Here is a 19,508-nt window from a genome sequence, read left to right on the forward strand (position 1 = left end):
CACATTTTCAGCTCTAATCTCCAACATCTGCAGACCTCACTTTCTCCTCGAAGGTATGTATGTCAGGATATTTTTCTTTTTACCTTCACTGTGAGGATTTGAGAGAGAGAGAGAGAGAATGCTGAGTCTCTGCAGGGGACATATCCAGGACTGCTGCTTTAAAAGGTTCTACAAGAAGGAAAAGTTATATGAATAATGATGCCAATGGCATAATGTTTCCACTTAATAATTAACAAATTCAGGCTTAAATAAGAGTGAATCCCAGCACTAACTTCTCCTGTTAACACCGAGATTGTACCAACAATGGGCAAAGCAGCAAGAATGGTTTACTTGAGATTCAGATAACCAGAATTTAATTTTCCCTGTCTTTGAATTAAATTAAAAGGCACTTGTTCTCTGTTTTCTGGGCTACATTTCTGTTCTGGCCCATGAAATGAAAAAGGCCATGACTTTTCTGTGAGTGTTAGAGAATTTATTTTTTGCAATTCAAGTTCCATTCGAATACTTTGTTCAAGGATGCTACGTTAAGGAGTTCAAGTTTCACGGCAGAAAAACGTTGACCCGTTGTGCAACTGATTTGCAGCCCTGAGCAGAGAAAAGCTTTTCCTCCTTTGGAACATATACCATTCCCTTAGCTACTTCATCCAGGATGTCTAAATCATACTTGATTCCTCTGGACTGAAGAGCATCACGCACACACAACTTAACGTGCTTGTACTCCAGCGGTAAGAAAGGGATGAAAAAGTCAATTAGGTTCTCAGTCACGAGGCCACTGTGTGCAAATCCACCTGGAAATAACAGAGAAAAGGTAACTTTTGATTCTCCCAGACTGTCGTTTTGATTTAGATTAGATTACTTACAATGTGGAAACAGGCCCTTCGGCCCAACAAGTCCACACTGACCCGCCGAAGCGCCACCCACCCATACCCCTACATTTACCCCTTACTTAACACTTGGGCAATTTAGCATGGCCAATTCACCTGACCCGCACATCTTTATGACTGTGGGAGGAAACCGGAGCACCCGGAGGAAACCCACGCAGACACGGGGAGAACGTGCAAACTCCACACAGTCAGTCACCTGAGGCAGGAATTGAACCCAGGTCCCTGGCGCTGTGAGGCAGCAGTGCTAACCACTGTGCCACCGTGCCACCCACAATTTATTAATAGAGCTGGTGGTATATTTAATCCACTCACATTATTGGATAAATTTGTGGGGTCATCGACGTCCACAGTGCAGAAAAAGACCCTTTGACCCATAGCCTTGATCATCTTGACATTGCAGGTGCACATTTAAATGCTTTTTAAATGTTATAAGGGTTTCTGCCTCTACCACCCTTCTAGGCAATAAGTTCCAGATTCCCAATGCTATTTGAGTGATTTTTCCTCACATCACTCTAAACCTTCTGCTTCCTACCTTAAATCTGTGCACACCGATCCCTCCTGTCTGCTTTGTCTATGTCCTGCCATTCCCTTGCCTTGTTTGGCCTGCCCAAGTGCATCACCTTAATTCACCACTGATCAACGTATCTGTTTCCTTCCCATATTCCTAATTCCTCTGCCATATCTGCTCCCAGGAGGGCCAGTTCCACCACAGAACACACTAGATGGCCTCCTTCTTTAGAGACCGCAATTTCCCTTCCCACTTGGTTAAATATGCCCTGCAACACATCTCATCCACAGCCTCCGCCCTCAGACCCCACCCTCCAAGGACAGAATCCCCCTGGTGCTCACCTTCCACCCTACCAACCTTCGCATAAACCAAATCATCTGCCGACATTTTCACCACCTCCAAGCGGACCCCACCAACAGGGATATATTTCCCTCCTCACCCCTTTCCGTTCCCTCCATGACTACCTGGTCAGGTCCATGCGCCCCCCTACAACCCACCCTCCAGTCCTGGCACCTTCCCCTGTCACCGCAGGAATTGCAAAACCTGCGCCCACACCTTCTCCCTCACCTCCATCCAAGGCCCTAAAGGAGCCTTCCACATCCATCAAAGTTTTACCTGCACATCCACTAATATCATTTATTGTATCCGTTGCTCCCGAAGCGGTCTCCTCTACAGTGGGGAGACTGGGCACCTCCTAACAGAGCGCTTCAGGGAACATCTCTGGGACACCCACACCAATCAACCACACCACCCTGTGGCCCAACATTTCGACTCCCCCTCCCACTCAGCCGAGGACGTGGAGGTCCTGGGCCTCCTTCACCACCGCTCCCTCACCACCCGACGCCTGGAGGAAGAACGCCTCATCTTCTGCCTCGGAACACTTCAACCTCAAGGCATCAATGTGGACTTCACCAGTTTCCTCATTTCCCCTTCCCCCACCTCACCCCAGTTCCAAACTTCCAGCTCAGCACTGTCCCCATGACTTGTCCTACCTGCCTATCTTCCTTTCCACCTATCCACTCCACCCTCCTCTCTGACCTATCACCTCCATCCCCATCCCCATTTACCCATTGAACTCTATGCTACTTTCTCCCCACCCCCACCCTCCTCATTTATCTCTCCACCTTGCAGGCACCCTGCCTCTATTCCTGATGAAGGGCTTTTGCCCAAAATGTCAATTTTCCTGCTCCTGGGATGCTGCCTGAACTGCTGTACACCACTCTAATCTAGTATCTGACCAGCCTATCTATACCTTCCTGAAATCTAAGGCGATCTTCTTCACTATTTACCACTCCACCAATTTCTATATTATCTGTGGATGTACTGATCACCCCTCCTACATTCAGGTCTAAATCATTTATATATACCATCAACAGCAAGGGCCCTAACATTGGAATCCCACTGGATACAGGCTTCCAGTTGCAAAAACACCATTGAACTATTATTCTTTGATTTCTGCCACTCAGCTAATTCTGTATCCAATTAACCAAATTTCCTTGGAGCCCTTGGGCTTTATTACTTTAGTCATCATTCGCCTAGCTAGGACCTTATCAAAAGCCTTACTGAATGAAGGTGTCATGAACCCTGTTCCAAAGCAACATTCATGAATTGATAGTTCTAATTCTGACCTTTTTCTGATGCCATTAGTCTAGCAATTTTAATGTTTTGCTGATGTATATAATCTTTGCCAGAAATACATGATGGCATTGTTGCTGGTAACTATTTACCACTTGTTGCTATTGAGTTAATTTTAGAGACAGCAATAAAACTATTTTGATTATCAACACACAAAAATCACAACTACAAATTTTTATGGTATAGATTGAGGCCATTTGGTCTATTTTACCTGCACTGATGCATTAAATGACTATCATTGTTGAGTAGGAGATGATGACGACAGATGCTGGACAGTCAGAGTTGAAAAGTGTGGCGCTGGGAAAAGCATAGCAGGTCAGGAGCATCCATGTGCATCCCCACCCCCACCCAAAAAGCCCCACTATTTATGTCTCAGCCCTCTTCCCCCTCCACATTCCTGATGAAGGGCTAATGCCCAAAATCTCAACTCACCTGCTCCTCTGGGTGCTGCCTTACCTATCATTGCCTAGTGTCAATCTCCAGCTTTTCCCCATTTCCTTGCACATTACTTTTATCCAAATAATCACTTAATGCCCTTCAACCTCCACTTAAAATCTGATACCGTCCTTGAATTGCTTTCTTGTGTCTTCTCATTCTAACTATCTGATTCCCTGGTAATGCACTATTGTTCCATTGCCAGCACTACTGTTTATTCTTCAGAATTTCTTGACATGTTCCTCTGTTATCGCTCTTTCTTTCATTCACCTCCATTCTTTCCCAATGTAATTTACCTTTTGAGATTGCAGTTTCTCTTTGGATCTGGTGCTCCAAATCTTCCATCGTGATATCCTCTCTGTTTTGTCCAGCACGCCAAAATCCCAGTGTCACCCTATTTATGGAGTTTCCCCCTATATTGCTGGAGAGCAGTCAATATTTGAACATAATTAACACACAACAACATTGGCCAAAACATTGCTCTTGGCAGGAATATAAATAAGTTTGTAAAAGCATTTACAAGTATCCACAAAGGAGGAGAATATCAAAAATGGATACTGGCCTTTTAGGGGGAGAGAGAAAGAAGAAATTATGGGGAATGAGGAATAAACAGAGTTAAGCAAATGGTTTATCTGTTTTCATTCTCGAATATATGTATTACATTAGAAATGGAGGGAATCCAAGATGCAGTTGAGAAAGAAGAATTTAATTTCAGCAGAGAAAACATTTGAGAGAAACTTAAGGTACTAAAAGACAATAAATGACGTATTATGTTCAACTCTTCATAAAAAGGTAGGTGCAGAGGTGGTGGATTTTCTGATTGATTGTCAGATTTCCCTAGAACGGACTTTTGGAGATTGGGCGTGAACAAATGTAACACTGCTATTCAAGAAAGGAAGAAGAGGCGGAGTATAGAACCACATACTGGAATCTATCATTAAGAAAGTCTGAACAATACATTTAGAAAATCATGGTATGATTGATTATATTTAATGTTGTTTTACAAAATGGGATAATGTTTGAGCCAATACAGTGTGGCATACTTAGATTTCCAAAATACATTTGAGAAGATGGCACAAAAGGTTAACATGCAAGATGATGCTCATGATGTTGGTGTTAATATATTAGTACGGTTAGAGGATTGGATAATAGACAGAAAGCAAAGAACAAGCCCAAAGAGAGAATCATAGTCATAGAATCATAGAGACGTACAGCATGGAAACAGACCCTTCAGCCCAACCCGTCCATGCCGATCAGATATCCCAACCCGATCTAGTCCCACCTGCCAGCACCCGGTCCATATCCCTCCAAACTCTTCCTATTCATATACCCATCCAAATGCCTCTTAAATGCTCTCAAAGCCAGCACTGTACACTATCCCCATCTCTAAAAACAAACTCAAACTATTCAACTACAAAAGCCATCATAATTGCAGAGTTTTATTTCTAGTTTTTTGACCTCTTCACCTCGGAAAGAGAATTTGTCAAGTAACAGGCCTGCAAAGTTAACAGATTGATCTTTATCTCATCTTTCTAAGTTCTGTTTATCCATATCTATTTTCTAAACTTTGGATCTGCATTGTAGTTAATTATTATATATTTTTAAAATTTTACTCATCAATTTTTCAGCAATATCTGTTTAATAAACTAATCCTTATCTTGTTTAGACTGAAGTTTTCCTACTGGTTATTTTTAAAATTGAATGCTCAAAAAACTAAAAAGGAGACTAATTGAGGCATCCAAATTCGTGGTTCACCAACAACTCTGTAGCTGTGCTTGGTGTGGTCATGTTGAAAACTGGAATATTTATTAAAAGATGTGAAGATTGTAAATGTTGATGTTCAGTGGGATTTTCTTTTACAGTACAAGGAACACAAAATTGACTTGCAGGTGGCACAAGGAAGTAGCAAGTTAAATGGTATTTGGCCCTTATTGAATGTGGATTAGAATGCAAGAATAAAGAAGTTTTTCTGCAATTGTTAAGGCTATGATGAGACCACACCTGGAGTTCTATATAAAACTTTGATGTTTCAGTCGGAGGAAAAGCCGACTTACATTGAAGGTGCTACTTCAAATGTCCGCTCGATTGATTCCTCAGATTGAGGATTGTACATTGGAAGAGGCTGAATAAATTGAGCCTATACCCTCTTGAGTTTAGACGAATGAGACAATCTCATTGAACCATAAAAGATTCCTAAGGGCTTTGTTAGTTAGCCTTGCTGGAAGACGTGGTAAAAGCCTCATTGTAAGGAGTCAATTATTTAGGATGGAGGCAAGGAGAAATATTCTCGTTCCAAAGCTTATGAATGCTCCATCATTCAGCAGTTTCAAATATGAAGCAGATAGATCTTTAATCACTCAGAATCAAGGAATTTAGGGATTGGGAGGGAAAGCACAGTTCAGGCTAAAGATCAGCCATGATTATATGGAACGGTACAGCAAGCTCAAAAGGCCAGGTCGTCTGCTTCTGCTCCTTTTTTAGTTTGATTAGATTAGATTACTTACAGTGTGGAAACAGGCCCTTCGGCCCAACAAGTCCACACCGACCCACCGAAGCGCAACCCACCCATACCCCTACATATACCCCTTACCTAACACTATGGGCAATTTAGCATGGCCAATTCACCTGACCCGCACGTCTTTGGACTGTGGGAGGAAACCGGAGCACCCGGAGGAAACCCACGCAGACACGGGGAGAACGTGCAAACTCCACACAGTCAGTCGCCTGAGGCAGGAATTGAACCCAGGTCCCTGCGCTGTGAGGCAGCAGTGCTAACCACTGTGCCACCGTGCCGCCCCTGTTTTATTCCATTGGATACTTAAAAAGAAATTAAGAATCCCAGGTCATTTGAATGCTCATCTGAGTTATAACTAGATCCTTAGCTTATAATCACTCTGATATCAATTATTATTCATAAGAGACTAACTTTTATTATTTTAGTTTTGTCTCTTGCTTTGCCTAGCAGTCAATGCTGGTGTTGGCCATAGTTGTTGATAATGTCCAAGGAAACTAAAGGATTAATGACTGAGATTTAATATCTGTGATAGTTAGCAGCCAAGGTGACTATTTATTACAGTCAATTATGCTACATGCCCTCAGAATGAGGCCGTGCAATGTACTCAAAGTAAAACAGAAATTGCTCAAACATCTCAGCAGATCAGTGTGGAGTAATCAGAGTTAATGTTTCAGATCTTACAGACCCTTTTCGCAACTGATGCTAGCTGGAAAAATGTTATATTTATATACAGAAGATGGGGTGGGGGCAAAAATAAATAAAAAGTAGAGATAGAGCCAAAAGAGAGAGAAAGAGAGTTGGACAGAAAGGGGTGAATGAATAAAAAGCTGCTAATGTGGACAATTAATGGCTGACAATGGGTCGTGTGTGGTAGCAGCTCATGTAATGCCAAGGCCTAGTGTGAGAAGATGGGGGCAGGGGTGCTCAAGCCCTGAAGTAGTTGAACTCTAAATATAGTCCAGAAGGCGGTAGAATTCCCACATGGAAAACAAGGTTCTGTTCTTCCAGCTTGTGCTAAGCTTCACCGGAACACTGCAACAAGCCTGAGGCAGATGTTGGCCAGAGAACAAAGTGGTATGTTAAAGTGGCAAATAACTGGAACCTCTGTTTTTTTTCACAGTCAGAACATAGGTATTCTGCAAAGTAGTCACCCAGTCTGTGCTTCATTTCCCCAATATAGAGAAGACCACATTGTGAGCAGTGGATGCACTAGATTGAGTGAAGTGCAACTAATCTCTGCTTCACCTGGAGGATGCATTTAGGATAATGAATATGGAGGAAGGAGGAAGTGAACAGGCAGATGTCACACCTTCTGCAATTGCAGGGGAAGGTGCAGTGGGCTGTGGGGACATGTTGGGAATGAAGGAAAAGTGGACTTGGAGGAGATGGGCTTTACAGAAAGCCAACAGGGGAGGGAAAGAGAATGTGTGTCTGGAGACGGTGGAAATGGCAGCTAATGATCCTCTAGATGTGGATGCTAGTGGGATGGTAGGTGAGGACAAGGGGGACCTTATTCCTGTTGAAGGAGATAATTTGGACACAACTGAGGGCAGTGTCAAACACAGTGCTCGGTTGAGGAAGATGGTGGACATTTCAGAGGCAACTTTATCAAAGTTGACATCATCAGAACAGATGCAAAGGAAAGAGAGGAATTGGAGAATGTAATAGAAACTTTACATCCTCAAACCCTGCTTCCTGTAAAGTTGAGGGAGAGAAGGGAGGAGTTGGATACAGACCAGGTAAAGGTGACAGAGGGATGGAACTTTGAATTCCAGACCAGTAGGAAGCACCATCGATGATGTCATCGATATACTGGTGAAAGTGTGCTCTCAGACTCCAGCCTGAGACAACAAGGTAGAAACAGCAGCATCTCAGTTTGGTACAAATATTGCATATTTTGAATCCCGTACAGACTTGCCTTTCAATGCAGAAAGCCATCATTTCAGGTCATGAATTATAACAAGTTTCTCAATAATGTCAGCCTTGATGCTGAGTTCCAAAGTTTAGGCAAAAACTGGGTGGGATAGTTTCTCAGAATCTGTGTTTTTCCAAACGAAGGGAAATTGATTTTCACCTGCTGAGATTAAAACCTATTCACTTTGTGGATTGCCCTTTGTACATCAGTGCAGTTAAAAATACTTATGAGATTTAAGACCGTTCTAGTCTGTCAAATAATTATTTCCCCTTGCACTTTTTTCACAAAATGGCACAATAACTGAGTGCACAGTGCAAGAAGAAATGTTGAAGAAGACAAAGTTTCATTAATTTCCCCTATAAAGCAAGCCTTTGATAAACTGAAGTGAGTCAAAGTTAGCAGCTGATTACCACAGCCTCGAGGATATCCCAGAACCCTGTTTCCAGCAGACTGCACAAACCTATGCTGGAGAGTCACTTTAGGAAGCCCTTTGAGAATGGCTATGATATATGTTGCCAACCCTGTTTAAAGTCTCATTGCCTCTCTCCACCTAACCCAAAATTCCTCCATCTCATCCTCTGGTCTCCCTCAAAAGCATCAGCTGTATTCATGCAATCATTTCTGAAGGTCCATGGTTTCATACTTTTCCTTCACTTTATTCCATAATATATGCCTCTCCTTAGTAGTAAATAGGGTAACTTTCTGGCAAGGTTCATCTGACTATTCATCAAAGCTTTGGCTTTGATCAGAAATCCCCAGGAACGCAAAGGCAAGTCATTTCTACTGTTTTTATGTTTGGCCCTCGAGCGGGAGAATTTCTAAATAGATTCACCTGACAGTGACCACTGAGTGATAGCTGTCATACGTGTGCTAATACTATCATCCCAGCACTACCTTTAATCCCTGACTGTCAGGGTGCAGCTAATTTGCTGCAACATTATCAATGATAAGCCAACTTAATCTCATTTCCTCAACTCCCATTCCCTCCCTAACTCTGACTCCCCACTTTCAGCACATCTTTTCTGTAATGTTGGCCATTTTTTCCTGGCCTCAATGCAATTTTAATCTTCTCCAAGGCTGACAGAGTTTTCACTGCTTTAACTCAACAGCACTTAGTGTTGCTATGGGTAGTAGCTGAGCAATCATTCTCTATTCTCTCTGCACTGTTTTTGAAATTTTCTGCCTTGTTCCCAACTTCAATCTTCTCAAAGTCTATGCTTTTAGATACTTAGTATATTTTCTCTCTTTTCCAGTCTCCTAATTCTGTTGATTATCCTCTCCCTTATACCAGTTAAGCTTTGAAATATTTTATTAATAGAAATACAAGTTGTATTTGAGAAAACAAATACATCTACTTCTATCTTTAATCAAATTCTACTCCATACACACTTTCCAATAGAAATCATTGGATGGCATTTGGAATTGGGACTCTGTCTTCATTTTTGAAAAGCTATTGTGAGTCTCTCAATTTTGCACCACTTAAGGGAGGTTATTTTTCTTGTACGTTAGTGAGTTGCAAAATTTAGATAAAAAAGGAAGCTAGTTTAGAAGTTGTGACAAGTTGAAGCAGAGGGTGAATTGGGAGAAGGATTAAAAAAAAACTATAAATTACCTCATCAAAAAAACGTCCTATTGCACTTCGAGTATCCATGAAAACAAATGTGGTGTCAGGGCAGGTTATCTCAAGCTACATGCAATCAGCTACAATAGCATCGATTTAGATAGTTCCACATCTACAGATTTTTAAAATGGTGTTGTGACACTGCAACTACAGTATTTGATCTTTGCGCAATATTTAGCAATAGTAAATTTGATTTGAGTTGGCAACTTTCAGAAATAGGGTTGTGAGTACAGAGACATTGGTGGACTTTTGTGCACTTTGAAGTTGATTTGGTTTGATTTCGTTTACTGTAATAACTATCAAATCAAGAGTTGGCTGGAGTTACTGAATAACACTGTAGCTCAAAGATAAATCTTCCCTTCCTGCATGTCCAGCAGGCTACGAAACTCAAGTCATTCATTTCTGGTTCATCTACCTCACAGTCTCTGGCGGAATCACAGAACTACTTCCCTCTACCTAGGAGCTAACGCAAGGACAAGTTCCAATAACACATATTAAATACCATTTATTTGACTGCTAGACAAGCATATGGATGGCAGTAAATTGAGGGGTCTGTAGGTTAAGTTGATTTTAGATAAAGATAAATGCTCAGCACAACATCATGGGCTGAAGTGTCTGTACTGTGCTGTTATATGTTCTATAACGTAGTAAGGGTTAATAAAAAGACTTCACGTTAACTGTCCAAACATATGCTTATTTGCCCAGCATATATATATAGCTATATACTGCTGTGGTGGCCATGCAAAATTAATATTAGTCTTCTGAGCAAAATTTAGAGTTCATTTAAATATGATGGTGCATTAATCAACTATTCATTCTTTTAATGATATCCCTGTGGAACAAAGTCCTTCATGCTGACACACTTCAACAAAGAAACCTAACACTGCACAATTAAATCTTCTACCTGAGAAAAACTCTCTTTGGCCTATTTATGTTAGTTCAGAGCGAGAGGTGATTTCGGAAATGTTGTTACAGCTAAACAAGCCAGCAATCACCTCAAATTCATTTCAAAGACTTCTTAGTGGTTGTACTAGGCCCTACATTTTTTCTGACTAAGCCACATTACTGTTTTATCTTTGGATTACCTTAAAAAAATAAACATGGACTTTCTGAAATCCACCCCATCCACGTGGTCGTAATGATCAATGTAAGGCTTGATAGCATCAATGAGGCCTGGATGCAACTTTTCTGCCTCATCAAATATAAACAAGGATTGTTTGCATTGTTGTACAGCTGCCTGGATAAATTGCCGGAGTTGAGTCTGAAAGAGAGAATAAATGCATGTGGCAGTTTCCAGCTTTTAATGTTCTATGTTAGATATTTATTTTTCCCGGCCTCGTTCTTTGTATCACAATCCATTTCCTGCTCTTGCACCATCACTTGATCCGATTGGGTGAGGAGTAGCAGATGGAGTTTATTTTAGATAAGTTGAGATGGTGCAGTTTACTAAGGCAACTCGGGGCAGAACTTATGCAATTTATAGTAGGCCCTATGGTGAGTCACCAAACGAAGAGATTTTGGAGTGCAGGTGCACAGTTCCTTGAAAGTGGAGTTGCAGGTAGACACTTGCCTTCATTAATCAATGCAATGAGTATGGGAGTTGGGATGCCATGTAGTAGGTGTACAAGACTTAGGTTAGGCCATTTTTAGAATATGGTGTTCAATTCTGGTCTGCCTGCTATAGGAAAGATATTATTAAACTTGAAAGGGTGCAGATAAAATTTATAAAGATGTTGTCAGGGTTGGAGAATTTGAGCTATAGGGAAAGGTTGAATAGGCTAGGGCTGTTTTCCCTGGAGCATCGGAGGTTGAGGGGTGACCTTACGGAGGTTTATAAAATCACGGGGCATGGATAGGATAAACAGACAAGGTCTTTTTTGCAGGGTAGAGGAGTCCAAAACTGGAGGGCATAGGTTCAAGATGAGAGGGGAGAGATATAAATGTGACCTGAGGGACAACGTTTTCATGCAGAGGGTACATTTAAAAGGCATCTGGATGGATATGTGAATGGGAAGGGTTTAGAGGGATATAGGACAAATGCTGGGAAACGGGACTAGATTAATTTAGAATATCTGGTCGGTATGGATGAGTCAAACCGAAGGGTCTGTTTCCGTGCTGTACATCTCTATGACTGAGAGGAAGCGAATGAATGACTATGTTGATGGTGGTCTCAACAGATAGTCTCAAGATAATATAGTTCTAAATGACTGATTTGACATTTGATCCATTGCCCTTCGCATCATGACTCACTTGCCTCAGCCATTTCGTTATCAACCCTGTGCTAAGCTTCCCTCACATTGGGTAACAGATTTAAAAATAATGCTGATAATATTCCATCTTAATTAATTCAAAATTACGATAAAGTTGGAAGCACAGACTAATTCAAATAATTCAAAGGTATCAATTAAATACACATTTTCCCTTTGTCCTCCCCCCACCCTCCCTAAAAGTCATATATGTCACCTTAGCACAGTGTCCCACATAGAACTACAACTGATTGCTGCATGATTTGGCAAATCTGCTGAACTAAAACACAGATTTACCAAAAACATCAATGTAACTAAAACCTATCGGGTCTCATTGCAACTGTTCTCTTGATACGTTTCTAATATTTGAATACTAGCATTCCCCATGGTTCAAAATATTCTAGTAGAAATGAGAAATAAGTTATTTTAATCTCCATTTCCTTTTATAGTTTTCCTAGGTGACCACACATTTTGTCCTTTTCATCATGCTCAATTTGAATCCCTTCACTTTCACCAGTTACACTTGTGTTCCTTCAATAATATCAAACAAGCATCTTTTATTTTGCTGGCAGATTTAAATGACATTCAGCCCATAAATTGACAGAAAATGTACAGCTGAGTGGCTATCCATTTGCTCTGTTCCGCTCTGCTTACCTTGTAGATGTCTACCATGTTGACATGTGGGAAGTGGAAAGGAGCGATGTAGAAATGCACACATTGGCTTCTCAGTCCATCCCGGTACAGATTGTCAGCTATCATTTTGGCCACAAAGTTCTTGCCAGTACCAGACCAACCATGGAAGGAAAGTGCCAGTGCTTTCTCTGGGTTTTTGGTTGCTAAGAAACCTTTCACTGCCTTTACCACAACTTCCTTGGCGAGATGCTGTCCATGTAACTTTTTGTTCAGATCGTGGTCAAGTCCTAGTTAGAAAACACAAACCCGAGGCTTATTGTACTTTCCCATTTCCTATCGTTGAGGAAATTCTGTTTGTGACTGGTTTCTTCGTCTAAATGGATTATTATTGCGATGGAACTGGGCTCCAAACCACTTGCACCACTTTCTCATCAAGTTTTAAAATATCATCCACAACATGCACTTACACTATTGGAAAGGAATTAGTGCATACACAATGCCTACTGACAATGTGCAGAATAGGCAAGTTCTGGCTACCTCTTGGAGGAAACTGAGAAAAGGAGCTGGAAAACTGAGGAGCACAGAAACCTCTCCGTTTAGCCAAGCAGTTCATGAACAAAAGACTCCACTGCTCTCGTCATCCAAGGTTCCTTTATCTTACCACTTCTTGCCTGTCTCAGAGGGACATATTTATTCAACACTTGCAACAACTGTTCCTTAAACAGTCTCCACATGTCTACAGTGCCTTTACCATGGAACAATTGCTCCCAATCCATGCTCCCTAACTCATGTCTAATCGCATCATAGTTTCCTCTTCCCCAATTAAATATCCTCCCATTTTCCTAATACTCTCCTTCTCCATAGCTATGTAGAATGTGAGGCAGTTGTGGTCACTATCTCCAAAATGCTCTCCCATCGCAAGATCTGATACCTGCTCCGGCTCGTTTCTGAGCACCAAGTCTAGAATGGCCTCTCCCCTCATCAGCCTGTCAATGTACTGAGTTAGGAAACCCTCCTGAACACACCTTACAAAAACAGCTCCATTCAAATCTTCTGCTCGAAGGAGGTTCCAATCAATATTGGAAAAGTTAAAGTCACCCATTACAACAACCCTACTATGTCCACACTTTTCCAAAATCTGCCGACCTATGCTTTCTTCCATCTCCCTGCTGCTGTTGGGGGGCCTGTAGTAAACCCCTAAAGAGGTGATTGCTCCCTTACTGTTCCTAATTTCCACCCATACTGGCTTGGTAGGCAGATCTTCCTCGACAATGGAAGCTTCTGTAGTTGTGATACCCTCTCTGATTAGTAGTGCTACACCCCTCCTCTTTTTCCCCCCTCCCTATCCTTTTTAAATGCTCTAAACCCTGGAACATCCAGCAACCATTCCTGCCCCTGAGAACCCCACGTCTCTGTTATGGCCACAACATCATAGCACCAGGTAGTTGATCCATGCTCTAAGTTCGTCACTTTTATTCCTGATACTCCTTGCGTTAAAGCAAACACACTTTAACTGATCCCTCGGTTCTTTCCCAGGAAATTCCTTCCCACTGGCTGTGCTACCTCTTGCTATTGCCTCATCTGCAACTCTCACCTCCAGTATACAGCTCAGGTTCCCACCCCCCTGCCATACTAGTTTAAACCCTCTCGAACTACTCGAGTAAACCTTCCACCCAGGACATTGGTCCCCTTCCAGTTCAGATGCAACCCATCCTTCTTGTACAGGTCCCACCTTCCCCAGAAGGCATCCCAATTATCTACATATCTGAAGCCCTCCCTCCTACACCAGCTGCACAGCCACATTGAGAGTTCCTTGGGAAGAACAGGTTATCAAAATTTGGAGATGCCGGTGTTGGACTGGGGTGTACAAAGTTAAAAATCACACAACACCAGGTTATAGTCCTACAGGTTTAATTGGAAGCACACTAGCTTTCGGAGCGACGCTCCTTCATCAGGTGGTTGTGGAGAACACAATTGTAAGACACAGAATTTATAGCAGAAGTTTACAGTGTGATATCACTGAAACTATACATTGAAAAATACCTTGATTGTTTGTTAAGTCTCTCATCTGTTAGAATGACCATGATAGTTTCACTTTCTAAAAAGTGAGTGTCACAGACACTCTCAACCCCCCATCCCAGAGACACGCACACATACACATATCCGTTTGTGGGGTGAATTTGTACTTGCAGAGTTACATTGTACTTTGCTCAAAAACTGCATGAATCCATGTAAGACTCTGTTAACTCACTTTTTAGATTAGAATCGGTCTAAACATTATGGCACAGACAGGGAACACAGGGGGCTAACACCTTCAACATCTTAACATCTTATCTGTACTGACACCAATTGTTACAGTGAACCTGAGAATGTAACTTTTAAAAAACATTTTGTGATCTACATATGAAAGAAGTGAAACTATCATGGTCATTCTAACAGACTTAACAAACAATCAAGGTATTTTTCAATGTATAATTTCAGTTACGTCACACTGTAAACTTCTGCTATAAATTCTGTGTCTTACAATTGTGTCCTCCACAACCACCTAATGAAGGAGCGTCGCTCCGAAAGCCAGTGCTTCCTATTAAATCTGTTCGACTATAACCTGGTGTTATGTGACTTTTAAGGTTATCAAAAGGAAAACAATAGAACTCAATCACAGATTCAGTGCTCCTTACAGCTAAAGGACACCTAATACTGTACAGATTAATCATTTCTACAAAAGACACCACACATATGCATCACAGCCCATCACACCCCCACACTCATCCCCTCACAGGCTTATACCCCATCACACTCATACACATTCTTGACCAAGCTTACTTACACACACACACACACACACACACACTCTTTCACATGCACTCACATACACACACCCACTCTCCTGCATACACAACATATAAGTTTATGAGGTATTTTTGGGGTAAAATAAGTTTATGAATTTTTATTTGCAGAATTATGTTTATTTTGTTCAAAAACTGCATAAGTCAATGCAAGCCCCATTTTAGAAATAGAATTGACTCAACATTGGTACATACTTTACCTTCACACATTTACTGCATTGTCTGAGAGGAGATAACACCTACTATGAGGTAAGCTGATACCACCTTAAGAATGGAATTCTGGGATTTACATATTAAAGAACCTAACCACCATATCCCAATTGAAAAGATGGAAGTCTTAATCTAAATTTGTTTAAGAACTATAACATGGTGTTGTGTGATGTTTTAGCTAAAGTTGTTTCGCATATTATTACACTGTAACCCTTTTGCTGTAAATTCTGTGTCACATGGTCATGTTACACAACCATTTGATGAAGAGGCCGCACCTTGAAAGCTAGTGTTGTGTGATTTTAACTTTATCTACAAACCTGTGATGTTGTTAATTAGCCGGCAATCACCTGATTCACAGCACTCGTGTACACTGCAGTACCAGCTCAGTATCTCTTGATAACCATCCTGGATTAAAAAAGACCAGGCCTCCAAAGTCTTTGCTGAAATCAAAGAGAAAAAAGTCTTTTATACTGATAGAGTATTTTTATACCGAGTTTTTTTGAAACTTTTCGAAGCCTCTTCACAGAACAAAAAGTTTTATTAAAACCACTAATATCACACACTTGGATATGGTGCTGTGTGGTTGTGAAAACAGCAAGGGCATTTCAGCTTTCAGATCTATTCATGATGGATATGGTGGCAGGAGTTGGTGCAAAGAAATGCCATCTCATTGGTACAATGAAGATGGTGCAGTGATTTGGGGGTAGATTTGAATCAGTCATCTCAAAGAACCACTTTGCTCTTTTTATCACAAGTCCATCTCCAATAAAAGTTCTAAAGTTAAGAGAAATCCCATGGATTCCTATATAGAGCGAAGATCTTATCTGCGGATGTAGTAGCCTCAGTGGGGGACAGGGTGGTTCAGCTTTAATAATCTTCAGCTGAAAATTTAAAGTGGTGTAAGGTTTGGATTCATAATATGTAAATTTCAGCAATGGCTGTCTGCACACACCCTGACTGTTTCAGGTTGAAGAATTTGCAGAGTAGGTGTGGCCTTCTGAGTGAACAGATGAAAGGTGAACTTCTCTGTCTGTGAATGACCACTCAGTTTGAAGGGACGTCTGCTTTCAACACTAACAAACTGCATGCATAGATCAACTGTAAAGGGGCCGCAATAGTTTTTTTAAAAAATCTGGAGGGAACTAGATGTAAATTTGTGTAATTTACAGGCATATTTACTAATGATTATTATGGACCAAATCAAACCCCCTCAAAACATATTAAGGATGGCACTATTTAATTGCTATAACCCAACTACTACTTATTTTTACAGGTAAGTATAAGGTGTTGTGTTGCGATGCAATTCGATTGGTCCAACTGCTAAACTTGACGTAAAACACACTATTTTTACACTATAACGTAAATACAAACAAAAGAAAGAAGAATTGGAATAACTTCACTCTATTGGAAATCTTAACAGAATAATAGATTATTCAACTACTAAACAGCAGCTGTCTCAATATAGTAACATCCCATAAACACCCTTGGCAAAGGCAAGTTCAGTAAACTGGATCATCGCACATGCAATTAGAATAGAATAGAATAGCAAATTATTGTCACATGTATTTTTACAAAAGAATTACAGTGAAAAGTTTATAAATCACCATACCATGGCACCTAAAAGTCATCAAGGGACACATAGATTCCCCAATTCTCTAGACCAGGAAGAGAAAACATCAAGAGAAACCTCTGAGAGAGAACTGAAGCTTTTTGCTGTAGCAGGGAGAGATACAGAGCAGCGTCCAAACCCCAACAGTTTTGAAAGTTCAATTAAAATCCTGGTTCTATGGGAACTTGACTCTAGTCCTTCATGCTGCTTCTATTGTTCCAACTTATAGTCAAAAGCTCACAAGCTGTTAACTTTATTGGCTTGGAACAGACCATTCTTCACCTCTGTCTCAATCTCTCTTCACTTAAAAAATAGGACAAAATACACCTTTTAAAACTATAATATCGTCACAACGATACACACAAAAATCTTTTATCAAGGCATCATAATTTCAACCACCTGAAACACTGGCATGATGGAACCATTCTATCAGCCTGTCACTTCTTGTATTCTAGTCAGTTTACATGTCTCTCAGTAAGTGAGGTGTGGGCTATAAAAGATTTTATGAAACCTTGTCATTCATATGTTTTAAGCTTGATTTTCCTTCAACTAGTTTTATCTGTAAATCTAGGTTGATGTTGTGGATCATACAAGTTGGTAAACTGTAATTTGTTGAAGTACAGAGTGCTAGTGACTCTGGTTTGAATGTAGAGGGATGTTAAACTGCACAGAACACTCAACTATTTAAGACAAAATTTAGAAATGGGAAAAGTTGAATAATGTTGAGTAACATCTTTACCACGTTTTATCCATAGGTACAAATGGTGTCATTAAATATTAAAATAATCAGAAACACTTTAAATAATGGAAAGGGAGTTTCATCGGTGAAGATAATTAGAGGAACGAAGCAAGATAGATTAAGTAAAGCCCAGAACTGACTAGTTACCATTAAAGGTTTTTTTCTATCCATGCCTCACTGCTCTGAGGGGACAGTGAAGGTGATAGTGAAATGCTGTCACCTTGAAACCTTGTGATGATGATACTCTCATCATGGTATCAGGGAGCACATTCTAGGTTTGCTAGAATTTAGGGGGATATTAGATAACTCAAAAGCACTGCCTATAATGTTGTCATGTTGAAAGTAACATGTTGTTGTTTGGCAGGAAACATTTTGACTGCATTTCAAAGCCCTTCACAAAATGAACTACTGTATGGAATGTGGTTAGTGGTATCAGAACAAATAAAGTATCTAGTCTTCAAACAGGCATAAGAGGTAGGATTTATTTAATTATTTCAGTCTTTCCTGAGTAAGAATGCTAGCCTGAAGACTGAAAGAAGCTCCTTGCTCTTCCACAAGTAGTGCCTGTAAAAGTGCACAAAGTTGGTTTAACAGCTCATCTGAAAGACTATATTGTCAGAAGTATATTCCAACTTCAGTATTGCATTGGGGTGTCAGATGGGATGATGTATTCTGATTAGAGTATGGGAGCAAATTAAAGCATTTAAACTCATGGAATCATTCGTTCAGGAGAAAATCATTTGGCCCACTGAGTCTATGCTGGCTTACTCCTCAGAATAATTCAGTCAGTTTAACTATGATCCCTGGAGCCCTGTAAGTTTATTTTCTTCAAGTGTCCAATAGCCTTTAGAACTCCACCTTGCTTGCGGCAGATCCCAAGTCATGACCACTCACTGAGGAAGTTGTAAGATTCCACAGATGTCTCTTGCCCAAAATCTTAAACCTGTGACTCTTAGTCATTCTACAAGTGTCTAATGGGAAGAATTTTCCCAGTCCACCTTATCTAAGGCTGTCCTAATCTTGATAACTTTTATCAAATCTCCTCTAAATTGCCTTTGTTCCAAGGAAACCAACCCCCAGCCTTTCCAATGTAACCTTAGTTTCTACATTGTAATAAACAGACTGTGCAGTGATTCCCAGGCACAATGTTTTCGCTTCATTTCTGTTATTTTAATACTCTGGTATACTTTACTTGAGTTCAAGTATCTATTTGAATCTCCCAAATCAGATTGCAATGTTAAAATGATTCCTGGAAATTGAGATTTGATTTCAGCCTGTAATTCATTCCCACGTACATTTCATTTTATTCTCCAGCCAAACCTTAAATGAAATTGTGGTCTTTAACTCATTAACAGGGATAGTTTATTCTTGAATGTCTCACGTATTTTTCCTCACTCACCATTCTGCTTCGAGATATCGGTCATCTCTTTATTCTCACAGTCTGAATTCCAGAACTGGCCAGGAAGAGAGTGAAACATCTCTGAAAATGTGCCAAACTGCTCTTGAAATAGGTTTCCTTTCACGACTTGCAGCCAGCAGCACAACAGCAGGAGCCTTTTGAAATTCATTGGAGGACAGAATGCTCAGACCTGAAATACAGAACTTGCAGGGACGAGGGACAGGGAAAGAAAAGGAGAAAGTGCCAGAAGCTGAACTAAACTCTTTTTATTCTGTTAATATTTACTTGTAACGTCACATTCAGTTAACCCTGT

The 19,508-nt window shown here is 40.7% G+C and overlaps 1 protein-coding gene across 1 annotated transcript; it reads right to left on the bottom strand.

Annotated features, from left to right (window-relative positions):
- Nucleotides 1-520: 520 nt before the first annotated feature.
- Nucleotides 521-19,267, bottom strand: tor3a (torsin family 3, member A). Its single transcript, XM_060829738.1, has 6 exons — nt 19,196-19,267; nt 15,766-15,888; nt 12,414-12,679; nt 10,599-10,774; nt 3,759-3,883; nt 521-788 (listed from the first exon to the last, which is right to left on the bottom strand). Exons 1-6 carry the CDS (start codon nt 19,218-19,220, stop codon nt 541-543), a joined length of 963 nt encoding a protein of 320 aa, XP_060685721.1. The 5' UTR covers nt 19,221-19,267; the 3' UTR covers nt 521-540.
- Between the last annotated feature and the right edge of the window lie 241 nt (nt 19,268-19,508).

Source organism: Hemiscyllium ocellatum, chromosome 9, assembly GCF_020745735.1.
Source record: "Hemiscyllium ocellatum isolate sHemOce1 chromosome 9, sHemOce1.pat.X.cur, whole genome shotgun sequence".
In the NCBI taxonomy this organism is placed as follows: domain Eukaryota; kingdom Metazoa; phylum Chordata; class Chondrichthyes; order Orectolobiformes; family Hemiscylliidae; genus Hemiscyllium; species Hemiscyllium ocellatum.